Here is a 15,740-nt window from a genome sequence, read left to right on the forward strand (position 1 = left end):
AAATATTGCTTCAAAAAGTGTGATTAATATCGAGGGGAAATTTATACTTTTATATTTATCCATTCTCTTGCCATATAGCGGAGTGATCGAAGATATTTATTTAGCTCTTACTAATCGGAATTAAGTGGTGAAAACTGGGGCTCTGTTACAACTTCATTTACTTCAATATGCTCCTTGACCTTGCGATTCCTGATCAAGATGCCATGCATCTTGCTGCAACTAGGAAGAAGAAACCGCCGTTATGTCGATAGTGTTGGTCTCCCAAAACGGATTAGGCTTAAAGAAGTCACCTAGGCTTTATGTCGGTAAAAAAAGTGTTAGCTTCTCGAATGGTCAAACTGGCTCCGCTAATACGTGATAAGGCGGCGTGGGGGAAGCAAGTCATTAATATGGATGAAGTATTGATAGAATTTGGACCTTGGGACATGAAGGAGGCTAAGCACTCTTGGATACGTTTGTAGCCCGCGATTGCAGCATGGTGTATTAGCACCTTAGATATTAAAATTACTTTTTTAGTTTTTTATGTAGCAATGTGGGGGAAGTAGGGCATTGACATGGAGATTGATGGCGTTCGGAGCTGGATATTGTTAGAGGAATAGTTCATAGCGTATCGATTATGCAATTCTCCAAATAAGAATCTCTACGTATAATCCTCCGATCTTTGAGAAGCTCCTATCGCGTTTGGGAATGTTAGGTTTATTGGAAACGCAGAATAGGGTTCCGTGACAACAGTGCCATGGCAAGGCTTTCATGGCCATACACTCCGGTCAAACCCGGGGCTTATCATTCCATTTCATCGAAAGCATCACCCCCAAGTCCACGGCCATCTTGCTCCAGCTACTACATATTACGGCTTGATGCCCAACTCTATGATATCTTCATCGCCGGTATTTTATTATTTATTCACAACTAGCACGATCAACAAATAAGTCTTCGTACATTACCAAATCAATTCATACTACTAGCTAATGCAACACAAATCCTATACAGTGTTATAAAAATACCCTCAATTTCTAGCCAAAAACAAAATCCATCTCTACACTTTTAAACTCGAGTAATATCAACCTCCCCACCTCCTCGATTTACGAAAATCTTCGAAACCATATAAAAAAAATTAAGTCTAATAATAAATCTAATGCCTTAGGTTTTAACTCACCAAAATTTTTCGAGTATAAAATTAACTAAAAAATTACATAAGCTAAAAAAGACATATTAATTGGAGTCAAGCTATTATTCCTCGCAATAAAAAACAGTGTATTCATAACGACATCCAACTTCAAAGAATCGGACTAGGGAACCGGTCGGAAATGCTGCCATAATACACGGCTACATATTCAAATTTGTTAGTCCTTTTCCCTTCCTCGCCTAAAGAACGGGGCGAGGCCTCTTAGCATTGCAGACGGCCTAGTAGAGCCTCAAAGTGCTCTCAGTATCCGGTAAGAAAAACTTCATCGAATGCAATATTGCATGCGCTAGTGTCTGCATCCGGGCAGGTCCGCTATGCGATCGCCCTGCAAACTTCACACTATAAAACTCAGCATGGCTTCCCTAGACCGTTCATTCGGTGGCGCAAGATTTTCAGAAATAGGTGTACGCCGTGCCGCCACATTCTCCCAGGCATGTCATATCTTCTGGCGAGGCGTCCGAGTGACCGCGATGCACTAGGGTGTTGTGATGCCTCTAAGAAGAATTCATGGTGCTCGTGCTGCAATGTACGGTGGAGGGCAATAAGAGCCTGGAACTGTGCATCGTTGTGGTCGTCGACGCTATTGGAGGCCAGGCGATTGTCTACTTCCATGCATTTTGCTTCGACCATAACCAAGCCCGCATAGATGCCCTTGACTTCGGCAACCAACTGTTGGATAGATACCGGACGGGTTTTAGGCTGGAGCACCATCTCTTCAACGGAATAAAATCTGCGACACGATAGCTACCCGACGCGTCTTTCTAGTCGGCATTGACGGCATCGACCTCTGAAGCGACAATGGTGGCATCAGGTTTCTGAACAGTGTTCGTGGCGCCCGTCTCGGCGGACTGAGTGGGTTGCGATGGAGGAGGCTGCGATGAGACGCCATCGTCCACTGTGATGATAAGTACTGTCAAGGTTCTGAGAGGTACGGAGCTGAAGAACCAACAGAAGAATCGGCAGAGATAAATATAAGGGCTTGGAAGGTCTGTTTTCAAGTGGCAATCCTTGGATTCTCTCTTTGAAGCTCGATCATCCTCATCCAAAGCAAACCTCTACAACGCACCACGAAAGGATGGATACTGGTCCCACCGCCAAGAAACCGCCTCGAAAGAACAAGAGAAAGACGCCAGCTATTGAACCACCCAAGTCGCCTTCCGCAGATGAGTTGGAATTTGCTCCCAACGGTAGTGATCCGCAGCATGAGAAGAAGAAGACCACAAGGAAGCCTAACGAGGTAAGTTCACGTCTCCCAGAGACTTAATATTCGCTGACACTGTGTCAGGACCCGCAGAATGGAACGCAGGACTCACGGCCGCAGGGAGGAACAGCTGCTACACCTTCTCTCAACCGGCGGTTTCTTTATAGGCTAGGCAAACAAAGGGAACTACACTACAACCAGGAACACAGCGGTAACGCCCCATCATCGATCAAGCCCAAGTTTTCGGAGTAGCCTTGGATGTCTTGGTGGCCTTTTGCTTCTGCGCCGTGGAAGTGGAAGAGGTCTTCCCCTTCCCCTCCTCGAAAGAGAAAGACAAGCTTGGCTGAAGGCAGTGACATAGAAAATCCGGACACCATCGTGGTGGATGTTGGCGACTCTGATGATTCAGCAGAACCTGAGGAGGAGCCTGGAGTCGTAGCCCAAAGCATCGTGCCCCCGCACCTGCGCTGGATTATTGATGAGCATGACTTTGCCGACGAAAAGAAAACCAGCATCAACGACATTCTGGGTGATGATGTTGTTTTTCGCCAACATCCTCGTGGAGACCGCATTCAGACACGCCTCAATCAACGCCGAGCGTATCATGTTGGCACAATGCTCAAGCATTTTTATCGTTTGAGTGACCAGGTTGGAGCGAGGGAACGCGAATCAACACATCACTCACTGGAGCCAGCTTCTTACGAAGGATTTCTTTCATCTGAGATCTCAGCCACCAGGGTGAGAATTGATACTGCTCAATTCATCCTCAAACGTGCCCGGTTGTATCGCGAGGAACTGAAGCGTGCTCGTCAGCAATTGAAACAGGAGGAAGTTTAGCCGTAGGAAGAGGAAGAGGAAGTGAGAAGAGCGAGTCACAGGAGAACACCACGTTTATCATCAGAAAAAGAACGAGAAATCCTCACTATATTATCTCCCGATCGTGATGCTCTCTCCTGGTTTCAACGTGCGAATAATCCCCCTCACAATGTGTCTGCCTTCTCGTTCTGCTCCACTATTATGGTTTTGGATTCCTACAGGTAACTGCGATCGATGTGCTATGCCCTCGGCACCAAGTTCCCAGTGTGTTGCCTCAAGTACACGCCATGGGATACCCATGTTTTCTACCATTCGAGACCACATCTCCTGTTTTAAGCTGCATCGTCCAGTCAGTTCTCTACAACACAGCTATTCTTTGAGGGTGGTACGTTTCATAGTATCTTGCAAAACTATTCTTCTCTTCCTCATCCAAAGGCCTTTTTTCTAGGTAATTCTGATAACGTAGCCGGCAGCTAGTAGCACTGCGTCCTAGGACTTTTCTCGGAAATGTCTTCCCATTTAAGCCCACCACCTCGTAACTTGACGATCAAAGAGTCTTCCTCGGACGACCAAATGCTGTTCTTCTTGGCCGTCGGCTGGTCAGAGTGAATACTCATCATACGCTTCTTCTGGCTGATGGTGGAAGGGAGCGGAGTACGAGCTTGTTGGTCAGCTTCGCTTGCTTTTCTCGAGGGTGGTATTAGAGATTCGGACTCGTCCGTATTCGCCTGCTGAAAGGACTCTTGGATTGTGGACGCTTGGGGGTATGCGGATGGTGCTGATAAGAGGATGTGGGAAAGTTCCATAATAACGACTGAAAGATCGATGGCAAAGTGTTGAGTTTTGGACTAGGTATCGCTATTGATTGATGAGGGGCTGATGCCTACCGGTTCATCTGTTTTCGAGGGAGTACCGAAAGCTTGTGACTCATCAGGAAAAGAAAGGTTGATGCCGAGTGATGCACGCATGCAGAAAAGTACTTTTGATCAGCCGTCCGTACTAGATGCCCGAAGCTTAATAATCGATTAGTACTGGCTTAAGAGCTTCTAGTTGATTCAAATGCGGTGCATGGTAGAAGTGGGGAAAGGCAACTAAATCCAATCCACATCCCTTTCCCTGATTGCATATATCAACTACTCGGAGCCCGGGAAAGCTTGATTGGCACAGTTTCTAAAGTGGCTGTATTCAGAGAAGCGGAGTGTTTACTTCTGTGACGGGTTGAACCCGATATTTGGCTGCACTACTACGTAGTGCAGCCTACACGTGACTACGCGGGCCTGCACATGACGACGCGACGCTAAAGCGCGCGGGCCATTCTACGAACCAGCGAGAGCCCCTTTAAAACAGCTCTTCGTACGAGAAAGAACTCTTCTCTCTTTAGTTAATTCTTCTTGTAATACAATCAGGTTCTTGCTTTGACTCATTGCATCCAACCCGTGACAAACTCTAAGGTACAGTAAAACTCTAGGAGGGGGTTTTACTCCACAGCACTCGGGTTCTATATAACTCTGGGTTGTTACCCATTAGGTAGGAGCTTCGTGCTCAACTTCGTTAATATTCTTGACTTCAAATACTATTGCCTTATCTTACTTCATTCACTATACTAACCCACGTGACTGTCACGACTCTCTCCTTACCCTGGTAAGGTCACGTGGGTTGGTATGGTGAATGAAGTAAGATAAGGCAATGATATTGTAGTTAGGAAACTTAATCAAGTTGAGCACGGAGTTTCTCCCCAGTGAGTGACAACTCGCCGCTATATAGGACCTCCGTTTCCTGGATCGTAGTGGATCGCTCGATCCCTCATGATCCCCTATGATCCACCACGTGACCCAGGGCCCACCACAGGTCGAGACTCCCCGCTTGCCGAGCCTATGGTCCACTAGTCCCGTGATCGTAACAGTGACTTCACACAGGGTGAGGGTAGAGACGTAATAAATATAAACGATTATATTAATAAAATAAAGCAGTATTTTCAACAACTTTTCGAAATAAAAAATATTATATTAAACTAATAAATTATTTCTATTTTTTTAAATAATTTAAGCTTTAATTATAAAGAATAGACTTTTTAAATTATTTAACAATTTCGTTAATCTAAAGTTATTAAAATAAACTCTATTATATTTAAATTACTAAATAAAGCTTAAAAATATAAATAAAATAAAAACTATTATTTTTATTATTAAAAAAAATTTTTTAAAAAAAAATAACGATAAAATTACTAAGAATTATAATATTTTTAAATATATTTATTATAAAAAAACATTTAATTAAAAATTTTTTTTTTAAATATTCAGAATTATTTAAAAAATATAAAAAAAAAATATAAAATTTTTTTTTTAAAATAATTTTAAATATAATAATAAAAATATTATAAAAATAAAAAAAATTTAATTTTATAATTAAAATAAATAAATATAATTTTTTTCTTTTTATTTTAATTAGAAATTTATTATAAAAAATTAATAAATAATGAAAAATATTTTATTAATTATAATTCGTTTAAAAAATACGATAATAATTAAGTTTTAAACTTCGAAACTATATAATATATATGTAAAAATTTATATTTATTTTTAAATATTAATTTTATTAATTTTATTATTATTATTATTAATAATTAAAATAAAAAATATTAATTTTTGATTAAAAAAAACATTATATTATTTTTAAAAATATTTTATATATTTTTAAATTAATAATTAGTTTATTATTTATTTTAAAAATTATTATTTTTAAATTAAAATATTATTATATTTAAAAATAATATAAAAATAGTATATATTATTAAAAATAATAATTTATTAGTTTTAAATTTATAAAAATATAAAGTTTTTTATAATAATTTAAAAGCAAATATTAATGTATAATATAAAAAACTAAAATATTTTAATAAAAATAATTTAAATAAATTATTAAAATTAAATAATATAAATTTAAAAATTAAAACTTTTAATTTTTGCAAATTTTGTGTTTATAGAAAATAAATAAAGCAAATATTTAAAGTTTTATTTATAAAAAATTAAAAAAAAATTTAAATTAATATTTAATAATATAATAAAACTTATTATTTTTATTATATTAAATAAATATTAAATTATTTTACTTATTATTTATAAATTTATTTATTAAAATATAAAAATAAAACTTTTAATATTTTTAAAGAATTTAAAGTTTTAATTAAAATTTAAATTAAAGAAAAAATATAAAAAAATATAAAAATAAAAATTTTAGAAACTTTTATAAATTACACGAAATAACTTAAAAATTTATTATTTTTTATATTTTTAATTAAAATAAATTAAATAAAAAATAAAAAAAAACTTTATTTAAAATAATTTTTATTTTATTTATTAATTCAAATTTTACTAAGAATTTATAAAAAAAAGTTTTAAAAACTATTAATTATTTACGTAATTATAGTTTAATAATTCACGAAACTTTTTTTATAATTATTATAATAAAAAACCTAATATTTCACGTTTTAAAATATTAAGCTTTATAATATATATACAAATTTTTAAATAATTAAGAAAGAAATTAAATAATAAAATTATTAAAAAAAAATTATTATTTTTAATGAAAATTTTTCTCAAGAAATTAAAAATATTAAAAGTTCGGAAATAATTAATAAAATTTCAATTTTTTTAAATATAGTTTAAGATTTTCTTCCAAATATTGAAAATTATTAAAACAATGTTTAAACTAACGGTTTAATTACTAATAACTAATATTTATCATTTTGAAGCAAAAAGAAATTCTATTATTATTAATAATTATAAAAATGAATTTAAATTAAATTATAATTTTTTTGCTTTAATTTTTATTTTAATAATAATAAAAACTAATATATTATTTCTTTATATATCACCGGAAATAAATAATTATAATTAAAAGAAAAAAAGGATTTATTTATAAAATGCTGATAGAATTCCTTTAGATATAGTTTTAAATATAATAAGCAATTTTATCATCTCTACTACTACTACTCCTTAGTACAATTTAACATACTAATGCCGTTGATATCCAGACTCGTATGCGAAAGAAGTGAAGGTATATCGATTATAAATTCAATTTGGCCAGAATAGTGAAGATTAAGGACGCGAATTTTATCATCAATTATATAGCATAAAACGCCTTTGGAATATAGGTAAGCATCGCAAAAGCCGATATTGGCGACAATGAAAGGCGAAGTAGTAGTAAAAGCTTTGTGCCGCTTCCATACTATTCTTAAGTTACGAGTATTGCCGCCGCTTGTTTTCGTCGTTGCAAAAGCTTTATTAAAATACCACAACTTTGTCTGGCCCACGAATCAATCAAAAGATACTTTTAATAACTATACGTACGCATTTGCGGACAGCTTACTTGGAGAATTGACTTGCACATTGATTCTTCCTTAAATATAATTTTGAACCCGCTGTTCGTTTGTTTAAAATAATAGATATCTTGTAAACTAAAATGGCCAATAATATATAATAGGATTTTATATGGTAGATTTGTCAACGAATACATTGAACCTCGACAAAAAATATCCTGTGATTTATAAACTTAGTTAATTATCGATGCTATTATATGAAGTATAACTTCAAGAGTACGAGAGATTTGTATAAAATGATTGAATTCTAAACTGACCTGTAGTCGGAGTTGTTGCGTCACTGACTTCACTAGTATTGGTTGCGTTGGAAATCAAGGGGATATCGGCATATTCGCAACTATAAACGTGGACGGACTTATAGCCCGGAAAAAAGATGAGGCTCAAGTATTATATGCGACTCTAAATAATGATAGACCACGCCAGTCTTTGCTTGGTCGAAATTACAATGTAGAGTTGCAGAGTCCACTTTTAAACTCGAATACAATCCCCGTCAGAGCATAAAAGAGTTAGAGCAGCGAGTGATTCCTTCAACAAATGAGGGATAGACACGATAACGGGAACTGAGCGGCTGCAGGTAAGATAATAAAGGAAGGGAGGGGCTAAACAAAGTGTCTTTACTACCACATTTAGTTAGTTTTCCTTTCGTGAACATAACCGAAGTGGCTTTATCGTTGGAAAGGCCCCAATTGATCATTAAACCAAAGGGGAGGAAAATTATCTCAGCTAGCGTTCCTCTAGACCCATCCCGAGGAACGCCCCTCTATGTGCCATAGCGGCCCGCACTGGTTCATTTTCGAGTGCAAATACTGCAAACTCAAAACTTGTCGCCCTTGCACCAACAAAGCTTAGATTCGCAGCAACATGACACTGGTTCGGAGTGGGGGGAAATTTTTTTGGGCTGATCCAAAGCGTGAGCAACTTTGTGTTTGCGATTGAGCAAAAAAGATAGCGGCGAGTTGGATGAAGTTGGCTGAAAAGTGGGAAGAGCAACATCCTCGAATTCTTTTGGCGGAAAGACGTGAGGAGGAGTAGACCTGGGAAAATAGTTATCTCATAATCTCAAAGACATGTTCATGAATCTGCCCGGTATATGCTGATGATCGCTGCCAAGAACTCTCTCTCATTACCCATCGAATGCCATCGCTTCGACCTTCTGGTGCCGAACGCGCATGCTGTCGACAAGGTACCGTCGATGGCCACACATCGGATGCCACTCCTAGATTCTGAATCAACGCCAGGCTTACCGCCTATTAGATCAAGAAAATGACTTGCTTGCTGGGTGCACAATAGATCTGTGGCAACGGCGCTAGCTCAACCAAGGTAAGGAAGTCTTGGAATTTTGGATCGACCGTCATATACATACTGAATTAAAATACAGGAAAAGAATTCCTTGGTGCAACCATCACAACGCATGCAACAAGAACTTGGAGACACGAACGCGGCGTCCTGATACATTAGTCAAAATGAAACAATACGAGCGCCTGAATGCATCTTGCCGTGTGGTGACTCGCTCTAGTCTCTTCACAGCCTTCTCGTCGAACTCGCTCTATTAACTCAGCCATGATTCGCAGGCTGTGTGGTGTTGCATTGGCGTAGCGATGTGTGCTCCATAATAATAGGGGGAAGTCGCGTGCGTCCCTTAGGTTATTTATTACCCGATAAGGCTTAAACATTTTTCTGAGGCTTAGCTGCCTTTGTTCGTAAGCGAATATCAACACCACCATTATTTGGCCCCCAATTATAATTGTCCCGGATCAGTAAGCGAATATCGCACTACTCTTATTTTAGTTGAGATTTAATTTGGAACACGTTCGATTATGTTTTTTTTTTCACGTCGACTCAAACAAAATTAAAGATATTCGAGGACTTCTATGTGTACGAGTCATCACTTATATTGAAGCTAGTATCTCCTCTTAGACCACCAAATATGCTTCGGTCCCGGGGAACCACCAAGTTGAAATGATCCTTGCTAAGCCTTCGTCTTCTTCTTACTCTTCACCCCGACTCTCCCAACTATTGAAAGCAATTTCTCTCATGCAACTGCGATGTCCTTCATCCGTCCCACAGTAATTTCCACCTATTGAACGATTTGAATCTTTATGACGACATTGTTGCCATTTACATCCACAGGTTGGGCATTCATAGTATGTAAGGCTACAGATTGTGGTGATCTGATCCATTTCGATCTGTTTTCTCACATATTAAATTTTCTATCCTTTAAAGTTAATTCGCAACTTACGTGTGTAATGATTAGATAGATATAAGACTGCTTGCCATACAATTAGTACTAGAACATATAGACAGTTTGTTTAGACTCACTCTGTGATGAGGCTTTGACTTCTCGCGCGTGTAGGAAAGAGATAAAGAATAATCAAATTTGTCTTTTCAAATTCGAGAGGTACCAGACACCTTTAAGTAGGTATCCCGACTGGGCACACCTTCTGATTTCGCTGGGTCGTGGATTGTATCGGATCACTGAACAATTTAGTTGGAGAATGAAGTGAGGCAGACACAGGGTGCAATAGTGAGCAATAGAGGGCGTATGCAGGACACGGCGGCTCAGTTGGAAAGAAGCACAGCCTCCCAAAATGGAGTAGTATAAGCTATTGTTCGGGCCAACCTTAAGTCCCTAATTGCCCTCAGGTGCGAATGCCGAGCGATCCGTACGTGAATAAAGTGTATCATGTGAAAAGCTGCTAGAAAAGAAAGTACTTTTCCTTGCCACCACGTAGCTTGACTTTCTTGGGATGGCGGGCTCACGTGGCTATAAGTATCATAAGTGCAATGCCAAATTATGCACATGACTAAGGTTGGTATACACGTTGAAACTGAATACCAAAAAGCAATATCAGTCCCAGAGAAAAACTAGGATTTGATCCGCATCAATCTATATACGGGAAAAATCGACACTATATTCAATTGCGAGTCTCTAGAGACATCGAACTCAGAATCCCACCACGCTCTTGAAAAAGCAACCGAGTCCCGAAGTCATGAAATGCCATCTTAACGACTCCAAAACCAGCCACCTCCACCCTTGATGGCTTTCTGCAAGCGCGAGTCTACCCACCCAACACTCCTCCAGTTCTGCCCTGGACACCTTGGTGGCATGGAAACAACAACTGCCTCGAATGATATACCAACCTCGCCCTTCATACTCCACGTGAAACCCTGCGACCTCTCGGTGCGCCAAGAAAGCCCGGAGTAGTCGAATCCAATGCCAGTGTCGGAAAAGCACCCACCTCCCTGTCCAGGAAGCCCCCAGTGCATCGAGCTCGATATCAAAGGATCGATCGTAGACTTGAATCTGGAAGACTCCTGACTCTACAGAGTTGACTTTGAATCCAACGCCGTACGACTGATCCTTGTGCTTGCAAACATGGCCTTTTTCAACAGTAATGGTGACGGGTAATTCTTTAACAAGCTGTGCAACCTAAGCGCACAGTCAGGGTAGCAAAGTACAACAATCAACAACACAACTCACCAATGTGTCCGAAGATCCAAACCGGTACTCTATCGCATCAGGATTCGGTATGAAATCGGATGACGTCTCCCTCTCGGATAGGGTGGCATCGAAATGAGAAGGAAGATCCGACATGGTAGGTAAAGGTGCGTATGCCTGCAGCGAGACACATTCGGATGCCTCGTCTTGTCTGCAGTAGGATCAACGAGAGTATGAAGTGAGGCGGACAGTGTAGCGGCAGACGAGGAGGGCGTATGCAGGTTGCCTCGTTCTGCAGCTTCTACTTATATATTGAACTAAATACCCACGTTGGAGAAGATATAATATTACGAGTTAAGACCTCCAAATGCACTGCTGCTTGAACTTGATTGCCACTCCTACTAAATCGCATATGGACAATAGCTTTTGCATTTTATAGTTAATCAAACTCGTGAAAAATAATAATAAATAAAATCAAATATAAAATACTATAGACATAGCCAATTAAATGCTTTTTCTATTATTGCTTAGTTCTAACTCGTCCGTATTTAAGGCATTAGTCATCGGAATATTTGGGCCGCGAATTGTTGTTAGCACGCTAAATCGTTTGTTGCTAAAGTTGTAGGCAACCAATAATTTTAGCAACAAACGGTTTAGCGTGCCAGGCCATCATGTGTCCAACCGACCCGAGTGTCAACATAAATTTGGCAAGTGGCAGGTTAACTAGGAACTGCAACGCCAACTCGTCTTTCACCGCTCGCCCTCATAACACAGATTTCTCTGTCCCAAGAGATCTCTGATTTTAAAAAAAATATTAACAAGCTTTTAAAAAGTTCAAATAACGATAACAACAATACAAGTATTACTTCGAATATAACTATATGTCGAAAATTAATCTAATTTTTATCATAAAACTTTAAAAAAACTTTTTAAAATTATAGAAAAAGATTCCTCTATATTAGAAAGCAAAATGCAAATATTCTCTTTTTGATTGGGTAAAGGTGAATCAATGGAATTCGGAAATTATCACAGTTCCGGAAATCGTCCTCACCCACTTAAAGTTTTGGGAAAACAATCCTTCGTCCATTTTTACATTAAAGGCCACAATTCCCCTTAATTCCTCACAAAACTTCCCCTCCCGACTCTACTTAGCTTTAGACCATATCGATATCCAGTCATCGATCGTGAAAGCAATACGCTTACGAATCCTTCAAATCGCACTTTATAGATTAGTAATCAGGCCCAATATTCGCCTACTTCACGCAAACTCCGAAACTAAAACTAAATTCTTCGGTCGTATTAACGTCAAAAGAAATGATATAAAAGTTGGAGGACAAAGTAAACATTAGGCGACCAATAGTAAAAAGTACGATTCACTATCGAAGGAACTTGGGGGACTAGGCTCGATGATTTGTATGCCCGACGACATCTCGAGTTACAAGTGAATGGCAAATACGATAAGCATAACCGAACACTTACTAAAGGCTTTCTAGGCTTAAACGAATTCCTCCAAATGGAGATATACGAAAAGATGCTATTGCACGCCTCAAGGCTCAAAGTATTGACGACAAAAAAGACAAAGATATCCAACGTTGCTATGTTCTAGGAGAAAAGATATGGACCATAATTCAAGCAAAGCTGGATTCATACTTTCTTCAATATAAGCCACCGCAAATACAAACGGTAAGTTATGTGGCTTAAACCAATATTAGAGGCTGACGCATGTAAACAGACACGGAAACGGAAACGGAAACGAAAGCAAAAAGAAGATACAGGTGAACCTAAGCGTCAGATCCCAAAACCACCAAACAGTCTTTGCGGCAGTGAAGTGGTTGCAAGTCCTCAACATGGGTCAGTCAGAGCAGCGACTCCAAGTCAAAACCCGAAAGACACTGCTAGTGTATTACTTGGAAGCCTACATCAAACACCGCAGAACCCCAGCTTGATACCAGTTCAACATGGGATCGCTATGGGCACAGAAGTAGAGACGACAGGAAGGTCAGACAGTCAACTTGGTAGGTCCTAACACACTCCTCAAATCGCGTGGAGGAAGCTAATGTATGTGAAGCAAGCCACTCGGCAGGCTTAATTGCGGCGGTGAGCCATATAAACAACAATTTGGGCAACTTCGATCAAGGTATGGAGACTGTTGAATACTCGATTTCCTACTCGTGTAGTAACAACGTTGAAAGTGATGGATTTCCAGTACCCGGAATTTGACAGCCTATAGTTATCCTCGCTCCCTATGGATGCCTCGTTTAATGATCTGTGGAACCCCTCCTTTCCAACTATCACTACTAACGCGACTCCGATGTCGTAACCCTATTAAGTCGACATGGCGAGGCAGTAACACTCTAGTTCCACAATCTCATCTTGGGTCAAGTGCAAGGACCATCCCAACCTCAAAGTCTTGTTCGAAACCGTCGGGCTTTGGGATATGATGACAGGAATAAGGTCTATAGTCGCTCCAGCCTTCACTGGTAAAGTTGCCCGTTTTGTAAATCGTAGAGCTGTGAGTCGAATCTCGCCGCTATTTTGTGTCTAAACGGCAAATTAGCCAAATTTTAGTTCTGTTTGCCAAATATATACCTTTACAAGTGGTGCAAACTCTGCATAGAAAGCCCTCGAATTTTCCTTCAGACCACTGTCGTTGCAGATCTCGTAGTCCCCTTGATGCCGGTATCGCGCTTGAAGGAGAAATTCCCGACACTTTTGGGCTGCTTTCTGAGCATCGCCAGTCAGCTCTTCTTCATGTAAATGTCCTTTGTTGGCCGCTGCCATAACTTTCTCGTTTATGTGCCGAATTGGAAGAAAGTGCAAGGGAGGATCGCGATGGAAAACTTTCTGCGTCACCATTGTTGGGCCCGATCTCTCGCCGGTGAATATTCGGAACCTAACCAAATGATATCTTTTTGCCTTGTCAGGCCACAACAAAACTCATATGATTTAGTGTCTCTCTAACGCACTTCCTGTATCATGGTCCGGAACGGCCCGTAGTACGTCTTGGCACAAATTCTATTAAGGCGTCAATAATATGTAAGAGAGAACTTCTTGGGGCCTCACTTAAATACCATCCACTGGAGAGTGCCACCGGTAGTTCAAAGGGTCTGCCTCTGGAGAATGGTCTGAATAATACGGTGGTGCGACGGTACGATTCAGCCGATGAGCCTTTGCGACCTCCTCGTTAACAAACGTTGCAATTGAATTGTCTTTCGTGCACTTTGAAGAACTTCCTGCAACCTCACCTTCGATCAAGCTCTGTGTGCGTGCAGTAGATTTCGCTGTTCCCTTCAAGGGCGTCAGCAACTTTTACCTTCAAGAGATTAGGCCGGCTTCCTCAATCTCTTCATTCCTTCATTCCTTTGGAGAAAGCCTTCATCGACAGCCATAAATTTGACTATTGGAACGCCGGGAAGTTCTGACGGGCGACCTAGCGTCGCAACAGCGAAGCCTAAGTGCTCAAAATTCCAAGCCTGGTTGTTGCTAAGCTCGTCTGAAGGAGCAACGTAGCGTGTCCTGTCATCTATACGTTGGATTTTGTAAGACTGATTTGCAAGAGCGATGTAGCACGTATCGATATGAGGGTTGAAGTACGCGTTCGGTTGACCATTTGGAGCCTCGGAAAAGAAAAGCTAGTAGTATTCCAAAGCATGCTCGCGAGACTCGCGGTTGACTTGTAAAACACTTGGTGGATAGCTTCGAAATTTGTAATGTTTTATGATTTCGGTTTGATCGGTCTCCTCCTCGTCTTCCATGGCGTCTTCTATCGCGAATGTAGTTCTAACAAAGTGTTTCAAGTGTTCAACAGAGACGATATGAGGTTTCTTGCATACAAGCGCCCAAATATGCAATCGAAGTTCTGTAAGTAGGCGAGGAAAAGGATGGAATTCCAATTGCGAGGCCATCGAAGGAGTCGGAGAAATATAGAACGAATACGCAGCCGTGGAGATTTCTTTACTTGAATATACTAGTTAGCTATATATAAAAGATATAGGAATTAAATATCTTACAAGAGGCTCAAGGAGGAGAATTTGACCTGTGGGCGAGCGATAGCGCCGGTGCCAAAGCATAAAGGGAAGGACAATGATTCAGAAAAAGTTGTATAGATCGGTGAAGTAATAGCCCGATATTAAGAACGAGGCCAGCAAAGACTGTAAGAAGCCCTTTCAGGATGGTGAAAATGCCTTGAGAAAAAAGTTTGAATCCTGTAAAGGGAGAGTTTCAGTAGCTAAAGCTCCTAGATGATAGAGATGAGCGTCGAATATGTTTATTGCTTGGACGGGATTGAGCCTCGACTCCGCGAATGCATTTCGGTGGAATATTCCCTGCTACTTAGCGGCAAAGAAAGAAAAGAAAAGCGAGCTTGACTCGGGGTGAGCATCGACGCCTCCATTGCGATACTGGCTGGGGAGTGAGTATCGACACCCCATCGAGACTTGACAAGGGAGTGATCATCTTGCCAGGGAGTGAACGTCGACGCCCCCATTTGAAGCCCAATAGGAGCCTGCAATAAAGTGAGAAGCAATGCTATCACATGGTAGTCATCGACGCTCCCTATCGAAGCAGTAACAAGGTTAGGTTTGGAACAACAAATTGCTTCCTCTTTGACTTTACTTCGGGCATGATTCAGGGGGTCTCATTGACGGGGTTCCCCTTTCCCCAGTCTTCTTGTTCACCATGTCATGTCTCCCACTCTGTTGGTGCCGGGATCTTTTCGATT

At 39.8% G+C, this 15,740-nt stretch overlaps 5 protein-coding genes across 5 annotated transcripts; 2 read left to right on the top strand and 3 right to left on the bottom strand.

Moving 5' to 3' along the window:
* Nucleotides 1-1,139: 1,139 nt before the first annotated feature.
* LY89DRAFT_415238 (uncharacterized protein) lies at nt 1,140-2,039 on the bottom strand. The gene has a single exon (XM_018207360.1). The coding sequence runs from the start codon at nt 1,895-1,897 to the stop codon at nt 1,535-1,537; it is 363 nt and encodes a 120-aa protein (XP_018060579.1). The 5' UTR covers nt 1,898-2,039; the 3' UTR covers nt 1,140-1,534.
* Nucleotides 2,040-2,542: 503 nt separating this feature from the next.
* LY89DRAFT_415240 (uncharacterized protein) lies at nt 2,543-3,313 on the top strand. Its single transcript, XM_018207362.1, has one exon. It carries the CDS (start codon nt 2,646-2,648, stop codon nt 3,222-3,224), a length of 579 nt encoding a protein of 192 aa, XP_018060580.1. The 5' UTR covers nt 2,543-2,645; the 3' UTR covers nt 3,225-3,313.
* A 6,897-nt stretch (nt 3,314-10,210) lies between these two features.
* Nucleotides 10,211-11,176, bottom strand: LY89DRAFT_678953 (uncharacterized protein; the record flags this gene model as incomplete). Its single annotated transcript, XM_018213781.1, has 3 exons — nt 10,211-10,345; nt 10,649-11,011; nt 11,063-11,176. The coding sequence occupies 3 exons, from the start codon at nt 11,174-11,176 to the stop codon at nt 10,211-10,213; spliced, it is 612 nt and encodes a 203-aa protein (XP_018060581.1).
* A 1,250-nt stretch (nt 11,177-12,426) lies between these two features.
* On the top strand, nt 12,427-13,240 carry LY89DRAFT_744019 (uncharacterized protein; the record flags this gene model as incomplete). The annotated part of the gene is made up of 4 exons (XM_018221009.1): nt 12,427-12,461; nt 12,514-12,703; nt 12,753-13,035; nt 13,089-13,240. 4 exons carry the CDS (start codon nt 12,427-12,429, stop codon nt 13,238-13,240), a joined length of 660 nt encoding a protein of 219 aa, XP_018060582.1.
* LY89DRAFT_726697 (uncharacterized protein) lies at nt 13,177-13,878 on the bottom strand (the record flags this gene model as incomplete). The annotated part of the gene is made up of 2 exons (XM_018219072.1): nt 13,177-13,561; nt 13,610-13,878. Coding segments are annotated over 2 exons (485 nt in total), but the record flags the coding sequence as incomplete, so codon positions are not given.
* Between the last annotated feature and the right edge of the window lie 1,862 nt (nt 13,879-15,740).

This window comes from Mollisia scopiformis (assembly GCF_001500285.1).
Source record: "Mollisia scopiformis unplaced genomic scaffold LY89scaffold_47, whole genome shotgun sequence".
Taxonomy (NCBI): Eukaryota; Fungi; Ascomycota; class Leotiomycetes; order Helotiales; family Mollisiaceae; genus Mollisia; species Mollisia scopiformis.

Coding starts and splice junctions, on each gene's coding strand:
- LY89DRAFT_415238 (XM_018207360.1), bottom strand. CDS start 1,897: ATGGTGCTCCAGCCTAAAACCCGTCCGGTATCTATCCAACAGTTGGTT.
- LY89DRAFT_415240 (XM_018207362.1), top strand. CDS start 2,646: ATGTCTTGGTGGCCTTTTGCTTCTGCGCCGTGGAAGTGGAAGAGGTCT.